The sequence below is a fragment of the Miniopterus schreibersii genome (assembly GCF_964146895.1).
Source record: "Miniopterus schreibersii genome assembly, chromosome: Y".
Lineage (NCBI taxonomy): Eukaryota > Metazoa > Chordata > Mammalia > Chiroptera > Miniopteridae > Miniopterus > Miniopterus schreibersii.
Window position 1 is genome coordinate 5805922 of NC_138120.1, and position 21428 is coordinate 5827349.

General features: G+C 40.2%; 1 protein-coding gene across 7 annotated transcripts in view; it reads left to right on the forward strand.

The window, feature by feature from the left end:
- Positions 1-15965, forward strand: part of LOC308552023 (lysine-specific demethylase 5D-like) — a 30794-nt gene extending 14829 nt beyond the window's left edge. For 2 of the 7 annotated variants that reach the window (XM_081126988.1, XM_081126990.1), the window contains 16 exons: positions 2520-2701; positions 2797-2959; positions 7692-7811; positions 7931-8125; positions 8401-8582; positions 8667-8791; positions 8917-9064; positions 11080-11176; positions 11698-12056; positions 12479-12617; positions 13230-13409; positions 13559-13696; positions 13873-14472; positions 14741-14819; positions 14928-15127; positions 15244-15959. In XM_081126988.1, coding sequence (XP_080983114.1) covers positions 2520-2701; positions 2797-2959; positions 7692-7811; positions 7931-8125; positions 8401-8582; positions 8667-8791; positions 8917-9064; positions 11080-11176; positions 11698-12056; positions 12479-12617; positions 13230-13409; positions 13559-13696; positions 13873-14472; positions 14741-14819; positions 14928-15127; positions 15244-15543 — 3207 coding nt within the window. In that variant the 3' untranslated portion in view covers positions 15544-15959. Of the gene's footprint in view, positions 1-2519; positions 2702-2796; positions 2960-7691; positions 7812-7930; positions 8126-8400; positions 8583-8666; positions 8792-8916; positions 9065-11079; positions 11177-11697; positions 12057-12478; positions 12618-13229; positions 13410-13558; positions 13697-13810; positions 14473-14659; positions 14820-14927; positions 15128-15243 lie in introns of all 7 variants that reach the window. The other 5 variants (XM_081126991.1, XM_081126992.1, XM_081126989.1 and 2 more) reach the window with 4 other exon arrangements.
- The last annotated feature ends 5463 nt before the right edge of the window (positions 15966-21428 follow it).

Here is a 21428-nt window from a genome sequence, read left to right on the forward strand (position 1 = left end):
TTTTTGGCTTTTGCGGTATTTCTTATAAAAAACAAATAACTTATTTTTAAAAAATTCAAGTAAAAAGTTTTTATCTTTTAATTGGAGTCAGTTTTCAACTCATTGTGCTTACTGCTGGTTTACAGCCATTTTTTTCTATCTTACGACTTAATTTTCCAACTTTTTGGGTTTTCTGCCAATTTTTTTCATTCTATTTTTAATCACCTTTAGTTTGGTAATTATGTATATATGAGTATATAAATGTGTATATGTAAAATATATATGTATTATTTTCATTATTTTGTTTTAAATGTAACTCAACCTTTATACTTATTTGGCATTTTTTTTCTCCTTGTAAGCAGTATTAGACTATTATTCTCCTATTCCCCTCTCTTCTAATATGGAGAAATTTTGTATGCTTTTAATATTTTCCTGCTCAATAAAATGGGTATTATTTTTATCAATTTATTATTTTTAGGTTTCATGTAGATTTTAGTCACATATATACCTTTTGTTTGTTTACCCTTTTTGAAACCCAGATCTTTTTCTGTGTACTATTTTTTTAAGTAAATTCTTTTAAAATTTTGCAAATTTTGAGGTACTAAATTTTTTTTACTTGACAAAAATTGTGTTTCTTTGCCTTTATTCTTTAAAAGGTATTTTCTGGCTATATACAAATCTGGTTTTGGAGTTACTTTCTTTCAGGACATTAAAAATACTCAGTATATGCTGACTTTTGAGAAGTTAATTAAACATTACAGTAATTTATATGTAATTTAATATGTGTGTGTTTTTGATTGCTATAAGATCTCTTCTCACTAACTGCAGTTTTTAAAAATATAGTACTTCTGAAATCTGCTGAGATTCAACTTTCATCAATTCTAGAAAATTCTTGGACAATTGACCCTTCTAAAATAACCTCTTTTTATATTAAATTCTATCTGTCATAACACCCTATAATCTGACATTCTTATTCTAACTTCATCTTCGTGATTCTTAATGTTTCATATTTTCCCTATTTCTCTTACTACTGTGTTTTCAGTAATTTATTAAAAAGAATTTTAAAATTCACCAGTTTTCTCAATAGCTAATTACTATTAAACAGCCCTTAGTCTTTCAGATTTCTAATATTAAAAATTTTTTTTCAGAACTTTTGATCATTTTTTAGATTTTTCTGGTCAATATTAAGGAAAATTTTCTTTTTCCTGATACTTTTGCAGTTATTTTGTTTTTTGTTTTAAATTATACTGATAATTATACTGTCTCTGCTATTATTAGTTGAGCTTTGATGTTTGCTCAACAAATTTTCACTCATTTCATTCCCACCCCACATATTTAGTGACTTTTGTTTGTTAATTATGAACTCATGTTTCTTTTAACCACATATGTGGGACATTTTCCTGCAGCTTAAATTAAAATACGCCCTGTTTAGAAATAATTATACTGTTTCTGCTAAAAGCCTTAGGATACTACAGTTTTTTGCTTGGCATGTTCTCGTAAGTGTGAATTCTGGTCCAGATTACTGTGAATGATAGGCTGTGAATCAGGACTCTCAGGAACATTTGTTCTGTTTGGTTCTCTTACAGAGGCAGGGAAATACAGTCAGTCATTTTAACTTGAGATTTTTTTTCCCCACCCTCTTCAATTTTACTACCAAACAGGTAATATTGATGGGAAATGTCATAACTTTAGGTTGAAGTCTGTAAAACCTGAAGTTGTATCTTCTGTCTTAAGCTTTGGCCAGCAAAAGTATAAATGACCCAAATCAAACATTAGTTTTAGAACTTTTATTTGTAAAATGCTTTCATTTTCTTAGGTTTTATCTTATTAAGTATGTCTTCCATCTTGAGGTACTTTATGATTTCACTCAATATTTAACTACAGTGTGGTAGAAAATTAAAGTTATAGCCCAGCCGGGTGTGGCTCAGCGGTTGAGCATCGAACTAGGATCCAGGCGATTGGGGTTCGATTCCCGGTCAGGGCACATGCCCGGGTTGCGGGCTCAATCCCCAATGACTCTCTCACCATTGATGTTTCTGTCTGTCTGTCTCTCCCCTTTCCTCTCTCTGAGATCAATAAAGATATATTTAAAAAAAAAAAAAAAAATTAAAGTTATATATGATAAATATTTAACTCAGGAACTTTGGAAGTGAATCATTCAGTAATACCGATAATACAATTCTGTCATTTTTCTAGTATTTATATTCAGGGTTTTTGTTTTTTTCCTCTGTTTTGGGTGTTGCTTCTAAAACATTGGCAGATAATGAAATTGTTTCTTATGAGTGTCTGTTAAGCATTGAGTATGCTGGATATATTTTTATCATGTTAAAGATTCATTCGTTTAAACCATTTTTATGCTTTTTCTTATAATTGGGAATGGATACATAATTCAAATAGCCTTGACTGTTGTTAACTTTTTTTATTAGTCCACATTTTTGTTTAATTTGGCTGTCTGTGTCTTCCTGTATAAGCCTGGCTTAGTTTGCTTTCTTTACCCAGTACTGTACCTTACCAACTCTCGCAAATCTCTGAACTGACAGGAGTATGCGACCAGTGGTTGGAACCTGAATGTGATGCCAGTGCTGGATCAATCTGTTCTCTGTCACATCAATGCAGACATCTCCGGCATGAAGGTTCCCTGGCTATATGTGGGCATGGTTTTCTCAGCATTTTGTTGGCATATTGAGGATCACTGGAGTTACTCCATTAACTACCTACACTGGTGAGCAGGGCCCAAATGGCTGGAATAGATATCAAGACTCCCTTCATATGCAAAGATACTTCCAGACTCTATATGTCTCCTCTTTACCTGAGCAGGGGTGAGCCAAAGACCTGGTATGGGGTGCCCTCACTGGCAGCAGAGCATTTGGAGGAGGTGATGAAGAGGCTGACACCCGAGCTTTTTGACAGCCAGCCTGACCTTCTACACCAACTGGTTACTCTGATGAATCCTAACACCCTTATGTCCCATGGTGTTCCTGTGAGTACCTGGAAATAACGGGCAAAAGGAATTTAATTCTGCTCAAGGATGGGGAGGGAATGAGAACTTAGTTTTGCAGAAATAAATTTACATGCATTTTGATGTGGAGACTAGGTGATCATATCTCTCTGTTTATTGCTGTCTGGATGCCAATCTAAACAGATGAGTAGAGTATCCTAAGGAGGAAGAGAAAGGAGAGATCAGATGATTATTTAATAACAAAGTTGAAACCTGGATTTGTCTTTTAATGTCTCCTTGCCTAGTATTAGTCTTCTGTTAATATTGCAGGGTTTAAATTCTAATTTCATAAAGTCATGGAGGTCTGGGAATGGTTTCTGACTAGGGAATTTCCAGGATTGATTTATATCAGCAAGTTTTGCAAAAGAGTGAATAAGGCCTAATGTGCAACACACTATGCAACATACTACACTTTTTCTTTTATAAGGTCTGGGTTAACCTCTGCATAACTTTTTATCACTTTTATGCCCATTTCCCTTACATTTTCCATCTGTGCAAAATGGGCTTAGCATCTACAAGGCTTCCTTTTGTTTCTGAAATTTTATCAGTTTTTATTTGCACTTTTCAACTTTTTTCGTTGACATCATCATTATCTCAAAAAAACATAAGCTTGAATAGTGATGAAAATGAAATCACATAGGTACCTAGTTAACCATTTGTCTTGCCTCATGATTTTTGCTTACTAATTTTTTTCCTCCGATTTGTACTCAACACACTCCCACAGCTGTTCAGGACTAGGATTTGTGTATTTTGTCTAGACTTAATTTAATTTGGTGTTACTCTTTTACCCATTTTACCTCTGTAAGATTAATAATATCCCCACTTTTATTTCTTATCTTAATAATTTGAGTTTTCTCTCTTTTGTCATTGTTTTGCTAAATGCTTATCAGTTTTTGTTAATTATTACAAGGAGCTAGCTTTTGATTTTGTTGATTGTTTTTCTGTTGTATGTTTCAGTTATCTTCATGAATTGACCCTTTTATCAGTACATAATGCCCTTTTTTAATCTCGTAACAGTGTTTACTTAAAGTCATTGACTAATTGGCCCAGCTGGGTTAACTTAGTTGGTTAGAGTGTCTCCTTGATATGCCAAGGTGTGGGTTCAATCCCCAGTCAGGGCACATGAATGCATAAATAAGTGGAACAACAAATTAAGTTTAATTTTGACGTTAATATAACTTTCAGTAAGGAAGAACTTCTTCCACTTTGTTTTCTGCGTGTTATATTTTTTTGTCCCTCAGTTCTTCCATTACTTTTTTCTTTGTGATGAATTGCTTTATTCTAGTGGTCTTGTTTAATGTCTCTCTTTACTGTATATTTTTGTTATTTTCTTAGTTACCATCATGTTACACTTACTATTTTTAATTTATAGCAATCCAGTTTGAATTAATACCAACTTACCTTTAATAGTAAGTTTCAAAAATAAGTGTTCCTATTTAGTTCAATCCCTCTTTATATTATTGTCACAATTACATCTTTCCACATTGCTTGTGTAACGTCATAATTTCATAATTATTATTTCATGCATTTTTCAATTATAAAGAAAATAAGAGGAGTAATAAAAAGTTCAATTCTGGTTTTTATATTTGCCTATATAGGTACCTTTAACTAGTGTTTTTACTTCCTTTGTGATGTGTCTAGTTATCCCCTAGTGCAGGGGTGGGGAACCTTTTTTCTGCCAAGTTGCATTTGGATATTTATAACATCATTTGTGGGCCATACAAAATTACTAACTTAAAAATTAACTATGAGAAGAGCTCCTAGGTTTATTGAATTTTGAGTCCCACCTGCGGTTGCCTTGGCAGGGCCAGACAATACGGCCTGTGGGCCTTACGTTCCCAATCCTTGCTCTAGTGTCATTTGTAGTACTAAAGGACTTCGTAAAGTATTTTCTTAAATTGATTTGAGAGAGGGAGCAAGGGAAAGAGAGAGAGAAGAGAGAAACATCGATGTGTTTTTCTACTTATTCATGCATTTTTTGGTTGATTCCTCTAATGAGCCATGACCAGAGATCCAACCTGCTACCTTGGCATATTGGGACCATGCCCTAATCAACTCAGCTACCTGTCCAGAGCCTTACAGTATTTTATCCCTAGGGATGTCTTCATTTTCCCTTAATATTTTTTCTTTCATCACTTGAAATGTGTTATCCCATGCCTTCTGCCATCCCTAATTTCTGGTGAAAAATCTTACATATGATGAAGTGCTTTTTTTTTTTTTTTTTTTTTTTTCTGCTCTAAGTATTCTCTGTCTTTAGCTTTTGACAATTTGATTACATTGTCTTAACTTGGATTTGAGGTTCTTAGATGTATAGATTCATTCTTTCCTAAAATTTGGTAATTGTTCAGCCATTCTTTCTTTATGTATTCTTTCTGCCCCTTGATCTCTCTCGTCTTCCTCTGGGAGTTCCAGTATGTATATATTGTTTACTTTATGGTGCTGTACAGGTGTTTATTTTCCTTCATTCTCTTTTTGCTCTGCTTCTCAGACTGGATCATCTCAGTTGACCTGTTCTAAAGCTCACTGATTCTTCTGCCTTCCCAAATTCTTTGAAACCATCCAATGAATGTCACTTCAATTGTAGTACATTTTAGCTTTCCAGAATATTTTTCTCTTGTGTTTTTCTAATTTTTATCTCTGTTGAGATTCTTTATGTGGAGAGCATAATTCTGAGTTGGATTGTTGTTATTTCAGTTATTTGAACATTATATTAAGACAATTTATTTTCAGTCTTTGTTCAGTAAGTCTGACGCTTGAGCTATCTCAGGAATAGGTGCATTGACTATGTCATACTTTCTTGTTTCTTTGCATACCTCTTAATTTTTTCCTTAAAAACCAAATATTTTGAGTATTGTCGCAACTCTGGAAAGCAGATTCTACCCACAGTATCCCCTTCCAGTTCTGATTGTTGCTGCTTTTGGTGGTAGTAGTGGCAGCTTGTTTAGTTGAAAGTCAGACGTGGGAGCTTAGAGTCTTCTCATGTCTTTTTCTAGTCTTTTCAACTCTCAGGAATATGTGGGAGCTTTTTGAGAACCCTTACCCCTCAAGTATCTTTACCCTTCTTTTTTTCCCCAGGCACTTTAGAATTTCTGTTGTTTGCCTAATATCTTTTACCACAGATGGCTGTGCAATGGATAATACATTTGACTTTATATACTTTTAACAAACAGAGCCTGGGAACCTATTTGTGTTCTGGGGAAACTCTCATGCAGGTGAAATAAAGACAAGTCCTACACATGTCCTCACTTTTTTTCAAATAAGACCCACATTGCGCTCTGTGGCACCAGCAAACTGCACCAGGATCTTAGTTTACTGTTGCCATTGTAGCTGCTGAGATTGGGTTGGAGGGGTTGGAGGCAGGTGGAAGTTATGACAGCATAGACAGCACAATGCTCTTTTACCAAAATTTAGAAATTACTTTTTTTTTTCTATTAAATGTTCTGGTATTCATAGTTTCTGATTCTATTACACAGTATTGAAAATGCTTTTGTTCCTGGTGGGGAGAGGCCCTGATCCCCACCTGTTGCTTGTGGGAGTGTAATTCTTGTAATATACCTAGAAAAAGAATTTTTTGAGACTCTGATGAGAGAACAAGTGATTTTTACTTCTGCACTCCTGCCATGGAAGATGTACCATTTTGCCTGCAACACTGCTAAAATCAGAGTTATAATTCCATGTTGAAGCAGAGTTCAGTCCAGCATCAAGCTAGTTTAGTTTGTGTTTCTTAGTGCATCCATCAGTCTGTTGCATGTGGAGTCTGCATGGCCATAGGCAAGAATGCCAAAAGTCACAAGAGCAACAAGAGAGTGAACTCCTTTGGGGAATTATATATTCCCAAGCTCTCTTGGGCTCGCAGTAGCTACACTCAACTCTAACCAGTGATCTATTTCCCCAGGTTTCACTGACAGGTACCTTACCTGTGTTACCCCCAACTTCACTGCCCATGTGTCTGTCTCCCCTTTGTTGGACCTCTCCCCCAGTAATCTGCAGATGGGCAGGTGGTTCCCTGGGGAATGCAAAGTTGTATCTTCCTGGTGAAGATGCTCAAAAGGCAGTGCCTATAATTCCTCGCCTCCCCTTTGCTCCTTTCCTTTTATTAATAACTATAATTATTAATAACTATAATTATAGCTAATTATAAAGGTATCACTTTGTCCCTTTCTTCTAACTTAATGATTGTTTTGGTAGAAGGATGAAATTTGGAGTTCCCCTTTCATTACCTGGGGGCTTTATTTTCTGAATTTTGAGATTTACATTTCTTTTATTAACTGAAGAAATTGAAAGTTTTTTGACATGTTTATGGCCCATTTATATTTCTTATATGTTATTTTTTATATATATACTTCTGAATAATACTTTTTTATCCTCTCCTGAGGATATGTTTATTGATTTTAGAGAAGATGAATGGTGGGGGGAAAGAAACATCAATGTTTAGAAATATCAGTCGGTTGCTTCCCATATATGCCCTAACCAAGGATTGAACACACAACCTTTTGGTGTATAGGACGATGCTCCAGCCACCCAAGCCACCAGGTCTCAGTTGGGAATATTACTTTTAACCTCATATTCACATTTTCATTCTCTCTTTTAAGGTACATACATGAAGATAGAGCCTTCGTCTCTTCCTTTTCCCATATCGATAACAAAATTCAAAGGGAGTCTTAAGCCCACATTCCGTTAGTCTTAACTCAAGCTCCCTTCCCATTTTTTTTAGGTGGTTCGCACAAATCAGTGCGCAGGAGAATTTGTCATTACTTTCCCTCGGGCTTACCACAGTGGCTTTAACCAAGGCTACAACTTTGCTGAGGCTGTCAACTTTTGCACTGCTGACTGGGTGAGTCTGGGATGTGGTGAACTTAGAGGTAGAGAGGAGGAAGGAATAAAAGTGGAGGTCACTGTGAAGTGTGTAAGCATTGCAAATCCCAGGTAGCCACAGTCTTAAATTACTTGCAGCTACCAACTGGACGCCAGTGCATTGAACACTACCGCCAGCTCCGGCGCTACTGTGTCTTCTCCCACGAGGAGCTCATCTGCAAGATGGCTGCCTTTCCAGAGAAGTTGGACCTGAATCTGGCTATGGCTGTACACAAGGAGATGTTCATAATGGTGCAGGAGGAGCGACGTTTACGGAAGGCCTTGTTGGAAAAGGTGGGTGGGTGGTAGGGACAGGGCTTAGGGATTCAATGAAATAGACTGTGGAAGAGGGACAAAGACGCAACTTGAAGAGGCACTCTGCATATCTCTAAGTCAAACAGGACTTATAAAATGGAAACACAGAGACTGTGTTTATATTTTTTGCTTCCAGTTTCTTCACAGCTATCCTAACAAGGTTGAGCCCACAGAAGGGCTTAGTGTTGGCTGAGGTGGGGTGTCCACAACCCTTCTCCTAGTCTTTACAGTATATGTGGGTTGAACACCTCCAGGGCATCACAGAGGCTGAACGAGAGGCTTTCGAACTGCTCCCAGATGATGAGCGCCAGTGCATCAAGTGCAAGACAACGTGCTTCCTATCAGCTCTGGCATGCTATGACTGCCCAGATGGCCTTGTCTGCCTTTCCCACATCAATGACCTATGCAAGTGCTCAAGTAGCCGACAGTACCTGCGGTGAGCATGGGGCCTGTTTAGAGGACACAGAGGAGATTACAGAGAGCTGGGCCAGATGTGCTTTTCCTTGTCCTTTTTTTCCAGATATCGGTACACCTTGGATGAACTACCTACCATGCTGCATAAGCTGAAGATTCGGGCTGAGTCCTTTGACTCCTGGGCAAACAAAGTGAGAGTGGCCTTGGAGGTAGAGAATGGCAGAAAGTGCAGTAAGTGATGACAAATGGAATGATCCACGGGCAACTCTGTTTTTTTGTATCAGCATTCTCAGCCTCCTTCCTCCCCTTTTTTGGTAACAGTGTCTACCTCTTGGCAACTTTTACTCTGTCTCCAGGCTTTGAAGAGCTAAGGGCACTAGAGTCTGAGGCCCGTGAGAAACGATTTCCTAACAGTGAGCTGCTTCAGCGTCTAACGAACTGCCTGAATGAAGCAGAAGCTTGTGTTTCCCTAGTCCTGGGGCTGGTCAGTGGCCAAAAGGCTAGGTATGTTAGAGAAAAGGGCAAAAAAAGATGGAACTATGTGAAAATGGGTAACAAAAAAATGGACAGAGCATAAATAATATACATAGCAAAAGCTAATAATAATATATGGCCATATTGCTGATGAAAACTTGGAGATAACCTAGATGAAGAATCATGTATTCAACTCCAGGTAAGTTATAGTGACAATGGCCAGATAAGACATGAAGACAATGTAATAGGAACTAGAAATCATTGAAAATAGTCAATCTCAAACGGGTTTACAGGCATATCTCACTTTGTTGTGCTTCATGGGTGTTGTGTTTTTTACAGATTGAAAGCAAGACCCTCCACCAAGATTATGGTAATAAAGCAACAAGATTATGACTTGCTTTATCATGATACTTGCTTTACTGCAGTGGTCTGGAACTGAAACTGCAGTGTTTCTGAGGAATGTGTGTGATTCAGACTTCACCATAAATAACAATGGAAATGAAGATGGGATAGAAAAATTTCAGTCCTGCCATACTTGCACCTTTTATAAATGTATTCAGGCATCAGAATTTCCATAAAATTTATTCTTGTCTGTGTGGGTTAAAGTGAAATTTTCAAATTTTGCTAACTTACTGGCCATCAAATGTATATGAAAATAGATACATCTACTTTTCTGGCTGAAAAATCAAGTGAGTGATTATTTATATACATATGCTTTATAAATTCCAGGTAAGAGTAGAAAGAACAGGAGCTATTATAATGTCAAAGTCAGATTTTCTTAAATTCAAACAATTTTTTAAATATACATATGAGTGCTTCACTTATCAGTTATTAAAAATAAAACTGCTTTACATCAGTTTGTCAAAGAATTGTCCCCTCTCTAATTAGCAGTCCCCCTATACAGCTCCTCTCAGCCATAAGGACTCACACACAATAGGTTTTCTGTCTCAGACTAATGGCTCTCTTCAGAGCCTCTACATACTGTATTTTGTTTTCCTTCTGCCTTCTTTAGAGATTTTAAATTTCAGTTTTAGTTTCAAAATGTATTTGGAATATTTTTTAAATTCAGGGTATATTGGCCTCAAACCATTTATTAAATCATTATTTCCAACTTACTTGATATGCTAACTTGATCACATAGTAAGCTTCTATAGTACAGTGAAATTTTTCAGACCCTTGTATTCATCTCTCAATTGTTCTTGTTGGTTTCTCTTATTTATTTATTATTTATTTATTTATTTTTCTCACTGGACAAGTGAGGATATATTTTCCATTGCTTTTCAGAGAGAGTGGAAGGGGGAGAGAAAGGGGGGAAAAACATCAATGTGAGAGAGACATCAATTAGTTGCCTCTCAAACTTGCCCTCACCAGGGATAGGGGATTGAACCTGGAACATGGGTATGTGTCCTTGACTGGGGAATCAGCCTGTGAAGGCCAGCGCTGTAGCCACTGAGTGACATTGGCCAGTGCTCTTTTTTTAAAAAATATATTTGGGCGATACTGGTTAATAAAATTATGTAGGTTTCTTGTGTAAATTTCTACAGTACATCGTCTGTGTATTATATTGTGTGTTCAGCATCCACACTTTTTAAAATTATGAGGTAGTGCCCTGGCTGGTTTGACTCAGTGGTTAGAGCATCAGCCTGTGAACTGAAAGGTCCCAGGTTTGACTGTGGCCAAGGGTGCGTACCTCTGTTGTAGGCTTCATCCCCAGCCTGGTCGGGGCACGTGTGGGAGGCAACCAACTGATGTATCTCTTCCATTGATGTTTCTCTCTCACCCTTCTACTCTGTCTGAAAAGCAATGGAGAAAATATCCATAAGCGAAGATTAAAATAAATGTAAAATGAATTCCCTTTTCATATAAAACCTTTCTACTGTATTTGAAAAGAAGTACAAATTTATTGCTTCAGAGTCCTTGAATGTAGAAGATGACCTTCAAACATATTAATTGCTATGACATGGAATAGAAATAAGGATATTGGATGCATGAAGTGTGGCCTTTGAAGGTTCACCTAGTGAGTCCTTTCTTCCTGATTCATACAGGATTGAAACTCCACAACTGACACTGACAGAGCTCCAGGTCCTTCTTGAGCAGATGGGCAGACTGCCCTGTGCTATGGATGAGATTGGGGCTGTCAAGGTGAGGATGGTTTCTTGTTAGCAAGAAATACTAGCAAAGTCTTAGATAGCAGGGAAGTCTTAGAAACTGATTGTCTTACGTAGCTTCTTATAATACATCACTTTTAGAAACTATGGAGGTGGGGAGTCTAGTACTATCTTAGTCCTAATAGCTTTTAATAGGGGATCGCCTTCCAAGCAAACGTTGTAAGCAGAAAGCTACATGAAATCTGACTTTTGGGATTGCCAAACCTGAAGGTGGTGGTAGATTTTTTGTTAGACTTCAAAGTCTCAAGAAGCTTTCTAAATGATAATAGTATTAAAGTGTATCTGGAAAAGTAAATTTCAGATAAAGGAAAAGCAGGTTGATGTACAGTAAATACAGAACCTTTGTTCCTATCAAGCATATCACATCTTAGGACATAACTAAAGACAAGTACAAATCAACAGTTTATGTCCATGTGAGAAGATGACTAACAGATCAAACCCAGGTGGTTGATTTTCCAGATGGCTAAATCTTTTCTTTATCCCATATCTCTGCAGGATGTCCTGGAACAGGTGGAGGCTTACCAAGCAGAGGCCAGGGAGGCCCTGACCTCACTACCCCCCAGTCTAGGGCTACTGCGGTCTCTGTTAGAAAGGGGGCAGCAGCTGGGTGTGGAGGTGCCTGAAGCCCATCAGCTCCAGCAGCAGGTGGAACAGGCACGATGGCTAGATGAGGTGAAGCAAGCAGTGGCTCCTTCAACTCAAAGGGGCTCTCTGGTTATCATGCAGGGGCTGTTGGTTACGGGCGCCAAGGTAGCCTCCAGCCCTTCAGTGGACAAGGCCCGGGCAGAGCTTCAGGAGCTGCTGACCATTGCAGAGCGCTGGGAAGAAAAAGCCCATTTTTGCCTGGAAGCCAGGTGGGACCTAGCCTTTCTCCCATATGTACTCTGACTCCAGTCTTCAGAGTTTGTGTGTGATGCTAAATATGGCTTCAATGGGTGACCTTGGCACCAGACTCCATTTAGGCATGTGCTAAACTGTAAAGGATTGGTGTAACATGTTCATTCAGTCTCATATATGTTCCTGCTATGTCAAAGCAATAATTAAACACATATTCCTAGACTGAGTTAGTTCTCAGATCACAGATATGACACCTGCTTTATAAGAGAGTCACATCTGCCTCATTGTTTAGAGAATTCCTCACACTTGAGTGACTATTGGTCTGTAACTCTGTTGAATCTTTTGTGGTTTATGCTTTTGGCAAGGAAACAGGACCAAAAACATACCTATATACATGTGACTTTTAAGGTTGGATTTCTCTTTCCTCCATTATGTTTAGCCAGAAACATCCACCAGCAACACTGGAAACCATAATCCGTGAGGCAGAAAACATCCCCCTTCACCTGCCTAACATTGAGGCACTCAAAGAAGCACTTATTAAGGCACAAGCATGGATAGCTGATGTGGATGAGATTCAAGTGAGGACCTTGTTTAATACTTTCCTACTGTTGGCAGGCAGCCAAAAGAAAGACACTGACTTTTTAACTGGATTTGATTAGAAAGGGGAGGCAGCCTGTTGGGGGAGGTCTAAAAGGGGCTGTCGGTATTAGGATAACAACAGAGAAAGAAGAGGTGTATGGGTCTACAGCTAAGCAGATACCATCAACAAAGGGGGGGCAGATGAATCAAAGCATAACTGGTATGAACACCTTGCTGACCAGTCACAAGTATACACGTTTCCATGTCTGAATATTGCTGACTGGTCATGAGATAACTCGTGTCTACACTTAGATTAATTTAAGTAGTTTTAAACACCTTGCTGACTGGTCACAATGGAAGAGTAGCTGGCCTCAGGGGCAAGTTGTGGCTCGAAATAGCTGGTCAGTAAGGTGTTAAGTGGATGTGGGTTTTTTTGAGGCAGTGAAACTGGGAATTTTGTGAGAAAGGTATCCCATATGTTCTTTTAGAAGAGAGTAGGTTTTCCTTATTGACATATGACTATGCAGGTAATACTCAAGATTGTTCGATGCAGTGGAGATATAATGGTGGTTGATATAATTTAAGGGAGCTTTCTATTGCCCCTTTGCCAGAATGGTGACCACTATCCCTGCTTGGATGACTTGGAGGGCCTTGTGGCTGTGGGCCGGGACCTACCTGTGGGTCTGGAGGAGCTGAGACAGCTAGAGTTGCAGGTACTGACGGCACACTCCTGGAGAAAGAAGGCCTCCAAGACCTTCCTAAAGAAGAATTCATGTTATACTTTGCTGGAGGTAAGTCCTCAGGCCCGGACCCAAAGACTCTCCTCCTCCTGGCCTACCTGGTTTGAGATAACTCAAGATTACATGTGTGATTGTAGCGTGCTCAGGGGAGAAAGAGGGAGGGGAATCCTGATCATTTCTCCTCTGTCTGCCTGCCTCAGGTGCTCTGCCCATGTGCAGATGTGGGCTCAGACAGCACCAGGCGCAGCCGGTGGACAGACAGGAAACTTGGATTATGTCAGTCTGACACAGAGCTGCTGGGATTATCTGCGCAGGACCTCAGGGACCCAGGCTCTGTGGTAAGGGATTTGGGGGTAAATAGGGAGAAAAGCCTGGTGATAAAGTGTCTGTCCTAGGTGACCATGGTCACACCACCTGCTTCCTGGACCTCAGTTCTCCTGGTTTGGAATTAGGGTATTAATGGCACCACAGAAGGGAGGACTGCTGATGTCTTCCCCTCTCCTGGGCATTTCAGACTGTGGCCTTCAAGATGGGGGAACAGAGGGAGAAGGAGGGTATCCTGCAGCTGCGACGCACCAACTCTGCCAAGCCCAGTCCACTTGCATCATCAACCACGGTGTCCTCTGCAACCTCCATCTGTGTGTGTGGACAGGTGCCAGCTGGGATGGGAGCTGTACAGTGTGACCTGTGTCGGGACTGGTTCCATGGGCAATGTGTGTCAGTACCCCACCTTCTCAGCTCTCTAAGGGCCAGTTCCACCTCATCCCCACTGCTGGCCTGGTGGGAGTGGAACACAAAATTTTTGTGTCCACTGTGCATGCGCTCACGGCGCCCACGCCTAGAGACTATCTTGGCACTGCTGGTAGCTCTTCAGAGACTGCCTGTGCGGCTGCCTGAAGGTGAGGCCCTGCAGTGCCTCACAGAGAGAGCCATTGGATGGCAGGGCCGTGCCAGGCAGGCTCTGGCTTCTGAAAATGTGACAACTCTGTTGGGAAGGCTCTCTGAGGTTCGTCAACAGCTACAGGCTGAACACAGGTCCAAGGAGTTCCTGACCCATCCTTCATTCTCCACTTCAGAGCCTCTCAAAGAAGGCAGTGGCAAGGATATGCCTAAGGTAAATTGTGCAGCCCAGATCTTGTTGAACTTGTATCTCCTAGCACTACCTCTATTTTGGCTCTAGTCCTATCCCTGTTATCTTATTTTCATTCTCCTTTTGTCCAGCCACCTTGCATCATTGTGCATCCTGTGCAGATCTCTGGACTATTCCCTACTATCAATTTGTGTTTGTCTTTCTCCTCCAGAAGGCAGACAGGTCCCAAGGCTATTGCAGAGGATGAAGAATAAGGCCTAATTCTTCTAGTACTGCTATCCATTCTTGGCAGGTGCAGAGGTTGCTGGAGAACAGAGACAGCATGACCAGTCCTGAGAAGGTAGCCCTAGCGCAGGGCTCAAGGAAGACAGGTAGGTCAGGGTGTAAGTAGACTGTTCACTGGATATCAGTACTGAACTGTGTGCTTTTCTGTAATTGAGAGTACACTGGAGGCAATATCTAACATATCTTGTCCTCAGACCTGGGCCTGCTGTCCTCACTGTTGCCACAGTTGACTGGTCCTGTATTGGAGCTGCCTGAGGAAACCCGGGTCCCACTGGAGGAGCTCATGTTGGAGGGGGATCTGCTTGAGGTGACCCTGGATGAAAACTACAGCATCTGGCAGCTGTTGCAGGCTGGGCAGTGTCCAGACCTGAAACGGATTCATACACTTCTGGAGGTAAGGCACCCGGTCATGGCCAGGAGGTTACCAAGCCAGGGAGATTTACGAGGCAGGGAGTACAAGCCTAAGTGCGGACCTACAACTTCTTTTTGCTTTCCTGTGTATGGTTCTAGGTGGAGAAGCTTGAGCATCAAGGCAGTTGGACAAGGGTCCAGGCATTGGAGAAGCGACCACAGCGGAAAGTAAATCTGGGTAGTAAGAATGAGGGACTTGTTCAAGAAGAGAGAGAGCCAAAAAAGGCCCGGAGCTCAGGAATCAAACTTGAGGAGAATCAAGAGGAGCGAGGGTTTGAGAAGGAAGCAGATCATGAAAATATACTTTTAACACCTTCCACTGTCCATAATCACATTTTGAAAGGAAACAAAACTAACGACAAAAGGATTCAGGTTCAACAACCTCTTTTCCTTCTTTAACTCCTTTGCTACACTTGTCCTACCCTCAGCAGCAAGAGTTGTGACAACAGCACAAAATATTTTTAAATTTTTTTTATTTTGCTGCCTCCTGGTCCTTTGTGTGTCCTGGACCTTCTTTCCTATTGAGAATTTGTCACTTCAGAAATTTCAGTATCCTAACTGGTAAAGGCAGTGTTTTAATGCTCAGGTCATAAACACAATACCTTGTATGCTTCTTCCCAGTCTCTTGCCAGCAGCATTACTGTGACTAAAACACAGTGAGTGATTTCTTAAGTGAGTTTCATTCTAGACTGGGTCAAATAAAACTTCAAAAAGGCAAATGTATCTCATCCCCTACCCCCTTCCTGTATATTTCCTCTCCCTCTACCTCCCGTATATATTAAAATATTTTGGTGTTTCAAGGATTTCTGCACCTTTATTCTACCTCCTTTTCTTTTCTTACCTTGGTTCAATTGTTAAACAAAACAAAACATTGTATGATGTAATTACCTGTTACAGCCAACAAAGGTAGAATTAGTTCTTGGTTCTTGCTATTTTTAATTTGACTTTTGTAAAAATAAAACTTGTGTGTTTTAAACAGTGCATCTTATTTGCACTTTTTGGAATATACAAGTAAAAGACTAAAGTTAAGAAATATAAGAACATAGTCTTAAAATCCATGATCCTTTTTATGGTAACGCTGGGGTGTGTTAATTTTATACAAAGTATGAGACTTAGGTCAAGATTCACATTTTTGCTCTGTGGATCCCAATTGGTGCAGCATCACTTATTGAAAAGTTACTCAATTAAGGGCAGAGGCAAGATGGCTGCAGCATAACAGGAGGCTGTGCACCCTTGTTCCCAGCCAGGGACTGGATTTATCATTAAAAGACTTTATAGTCACATTGGAAAAATGAGAAATGTAGCTGATTGGACATACTATATCTAGTGAGCACTGAAGTAATAATATAGAGCTGTGTAAGAAGGGGAGAGTCCATGGAGCTTGGCTCAGTGGCCAGTGATACTGGCTGCAAAGCTTCCCCCCTGGGGAGTGTGAGGTCTTACCCATGCAGGGATCCCAAACCCAGAGTAGCAGAGACTAGAAGAACTGTAGCATTGGGCAGAGGGAACCAGGTGAATTCTGCCTGGGAGACTGGGACGGGACCTTCCCAGGGAAGAAGGTACCTATTGTCAGCCAAGCCTGAGAAGTTTTCTCAGGCTCTGCCTACTGTGGTAGCTGTGATGTGGTGTGTGGGTCAAAAGGAGGAGGTAGGTTCAGACTCACACCTAGCAGTGATTTGGGGCACTGTCTACTTTCCTGGAAGAGATTATTACATTTCCAGTGTGTGTGAGGTTGGAACTCCTCCCCCAACCTGTGGAGGCTCATGGAATTCTACATCCTGAGGAGTGGGTGGCAGAGCAGATCAGAAGTTTTAGACCCACACTGCAGAGAGTTGGGAGTGTTACCATACCTGGGATTCTCAGCCCCCACTTTGCTGAGACCAACTGTGTGGAGAGATCTGAGACTGCACAGGGCTGACTCTGTAACCCCTTCTACTTGGAGCTGTGGCTTGAGGTCACTGGGTCCTCACAGAGCAGGATTTTTGGACAGTATTCCTGGGGAAGGCTTATATTGCAGAGACTAACAAGCGAGAGCTGGGGTTTGTAACTGCATTTTGAGGAGGCTGATCCAAGCTCCCTGTGAGTTAAGCCAGGCAGCCCTGGCAAGGGGAGGTAGAACCCATCTCCCCCTTCTGCAATCAGGGAACACCACCCGCAAGAGAAGTTAGTTTGGATCAACTATACGAAATGCCAGATAAGCTGGGTGCAGTTCAGTGGCGGTTGAGAGAACAGCTTAGAGCAAGTGTGAGACCCTCAGAGGATGTTGTCTGGGACTAAGAGGAAGTGCTTAGCCCCCCCTCCTGTGAGTTGGGCTGGAACATGCTCAGTGAGGCGCTTTTGATCAACCCTCTGAGCTCAGGGCAGCTGAAACTGCTCCTGCAGAGGAGACTGCAGACTGAACCTGCACCAGGCCACCTTAGGGAGAACTAAATTTGGAGTCTCTGGTTGAGACTGAGGAGTTTGGTTTTGAAGCAGACACTAATTTCCCCTCATTGAGTTCCTGAATGTGTATTTGCCAAGCATGGGGCCCACTAGCCCAAGCTAGGCTGGCTTGAGTCTACCCTAAAGACTCTCTTCAGAGGGCACTGGGCAAAGACCAGAAAACCTCCTGGGGAAAGAGGGGTTAGCTGGCAGGTGGAGGTGGACCTCAGAAAGCCTCAGACCAAACACAGCTACAATGATGCAGAGAACAAAACATGGATAGCTGACATTAGATGACACAAAAGTTCCTCCTGGGAAGCCTGAAATCATTATACATATTAGCCTCAGACAACATAATATACCCCATTCTTTTTCTTTACCTTTCTCCTTAATTTGCACGACTTTTTTTCCCTTTCTTTGCCCACCTTCTGATCTTTTTTTACTGTCCTTTTTTGTTCTCCTTTTCAGAATCTTTTTTCTGCCTCTTTTCCTGTATCCTTATTTTTATTTCACTATTAGTATCATCTTTTTTCTCTCTTGTTTATTACTCTTGTTCTCTTTTTTCTAATTCTTTTGTGGCTGTTTTTGCTGCTGTTTTCGGGATCTTTAGTATATTTTTGTTTGTTTTTATTTTGTTTAGTTTTATTTTGTTTTGCCCTGTTAGCACCTGTGCAACAGCTACAATGACTTGGTTTTGCCTGAGCCTTACAGTTATCTACCCTGAGAGGAGAGCCCACATACATGTGGGACGACAACAATCAACACCAAATTACCACAGGTGAGTCCAAATAACCCACAAAAGGGTCATTCCTAGAATATCCAGTTCAGGAGATCATGTAGAGTGCACCACTGGGTCCCACAGGACATGTACTGCAAAATCAGACCCCAGAAAGTCTGGGAGAAACAGCAAGAATATCCTATAGATAGGAATACAAAGAGACAACTAAAATGGGGAGACAACTTCCAAATTAGAGAAAAGGAGCAATTGCCAGAAAGAGACATAAATGAGATGGAGGTAAGCAAGTTATCAGACACAGAGTTTCTTGGTTATAAAGATTTTCAAGGAACTTAGGACTACAAGGAACTTATTGGGACCTACAAGAAACTTGGAACTACATCAGCATGAAAAATGACGTAGAGACCATGAATAAGAACCAGGCAGAAATGAATACTATATATGACATCAAGAATACACTGGAAGGAATTAAAAGTAGGCTTGATGAAGCAGGAGATCAAATAAGTGAATTAGAAGACAAGGTAGAAAAAAATACTACATCATAGCAGCAGCAAAAAAAGATACTTAAAAAGCATGAAGACAGTTTAAGGAAACAGTGGGACAACTAGGAATGGAACATCAGCATCATAGGAAACAAAGGGATAAAGAAACTGTTTGAGGAAATAATGACAGAAAACTTCTCTAAGCTGGTGAATGAAAAAGTCACGCAAGTCCAGAAAGAAAGGAGTGTACCAATCAAGATAAAGCTAAACAGGCCCACTCTATAATTAAAACAGCAAAGTTTAGGACAAAGGGAAAATATTACGGGCAGTGAGACAGTTACCTGCAAGGGGGCTCCCATAAGGCTGCCAGCTGATTTCTAAACAGAAACACTACAGGCATGAAGTATTTAAATAAGGAAAAGCAAGGATATGAAGTTAAGATGACTATATCCAGCTAAGCTATCATTCAAAATTAAAGGCAAAATAAAGATCTTCCCAGACCAAAAAAACAACAAAAAAGCAAACATTAAAGAAATTTATTGCTACCAAACCTGCAATACAATAAATGTCAAGTGGACTGATGTAAGAAGGAGAAAAAATGAAGACAGGAACATAAAGAGTAAAAATGACAGTAAATTAAGTACCAATCATAACCTTAAATGTAAAGTGCATTAAATGCTCAAATCAAAAGTCTGAATGAATAAGAAAGTATGACCCATATATATGCAATCTACAAGAGATACACCTCAGATCAAAAGACATAGGATAAAAGTGAAGGGATGGAAAAAAATGTTCCATGCAAACAGCAAACAACAAAAAAGTAGGGTTAGCAATACTTGTATCTGATAAAGTAGACCTCAAAACTGAGGCCATAACAAGAGAAAAGGAAGGCCACTACATAAAAATAAAGGGATCGAGCCATTAAGAGGATATAACACTGGTAAACATATATGCACTCAGTATAGGAGCAACTAAACATAAAAGTGTTTTTGGAAGACTAAAGAAGATTTACAGCAATACAGTCATAGTAGGGAATTTTAACACCCCATTCACATCACTAGATATATCTCCCAGACAAGAAATCAATAAGGAAACAGCAACCTAAAATGATACACTAGATCAGACGAATTTAATTGACATTTATAGGAGGATATTTCACCCCAAAGCAGGATAATATACATTCTTCTCAAGTGTACATGAGACATACTCAAGATATGCCACTTATTAAGACACAAAATAAGCCTCTACAAGTTTAAGAAGATTGAAATCACATCAAGTATCTTAGATCACAGTGGCATCAAATTAGAAATCAACTACAATAAAAACATTAAAGTAAATAGAAGCTAAATGGGGTGTTATTAAACAATGAAATCAAGGAAGACATATAACCTTCCTGGAAACAAAAATGAACGTACAACAACCCAAGTCTATGAAACAGAACAAAACCAGCTTTAAAAGGGAATTTGATAGCATTAGAGGCCTCCCTCAAGAAGCAAGAAAAAGCTCAAATAAACTGTAACAATACAACTAAAAAATTCAGAAAGAGAAAAACAATAAAAGCAAAGAGTAAGCTTAGCCAACATGGCTAGGTGGTTGGGCATTGACCTATTAACCAGGAGGTCATGGTCCAATTCCTGGTGAGGGCACATGAGCAAGTTGCAGGCTTGATTCCTGGTGGGTGGTGTGCAGGAGGCAACCAATCAATAACTCTCTCATCATTGATGTTTGTATGTCTCTCTTCATCTCCCTTCCTCTCTCTCAACTCATTAAACACATATTAAAAAAAAAAAAGCTCAGAGTAAGTAAAAGAAAGAAAAAAAGAAAAATGATACATAGAATAAAGCAAAACAAAAACAGGTGATCAATGAATCCAAAATCTGGTTGCTTGAAAAGAGACACGATTAATGAACATTTAGCCAGGCTCATCAAGAAACAAAGAGAGAGGACCCAAATAAATAAAATCAGAAATTAAAGAAATGAAGTAACAACCGACACCACAGAAATACAAAGGATTGTAAGAAACTACTATGAACAACTATATGCCAACAAAGTGGACAATCTGGGAGGGAGATGGTGGCACTCTGAAAAGGAGCAGAGTGCCCTTGTTCCCAGCCACAGACTAGATTTACCACTAAAATACTGCATAACTAGCTTGGAAAAATAAGAGAAATATACCTGAGTGGACATATTTCAAGTAAGGAGCACTGAAGAAACATCAGAGTCTGGTAAGAGAGGGGAGTGTTGAAAGGGGCATAACCCCTGAAGCCAGTGCTGGGCTGCAAGGCCCGAAGGTTAGAGGCTGCAAAGCTCCTCCACTTGAGAGTGTGGGCTGGCATCCAAATGCTGAGAACTCAAACCTGGAGTGGAGGAGAAGGGGAGAGCCTGTGCAGGGTGGGCAGAGGGAGCCAGGGGAACAGTGTGCCAGCAAAGAGGGAACCACGGGTTCCCAGTGAAACAACACAGATAATGGTAGCTGCCTGAACAGGAGGCTTTCACCCCCAGGTGCTCACCACAGGAAAGGCTGTCCTGCAGGGTATGGCTACTGAATAGAAAGGGGCCAGAGGGCTGCACTCAGCAACCACCTACAAGGATCCTCTGCTTTCCTATAAGGCATTGTATAGAACCACAGAAAGCATTTGAACTCT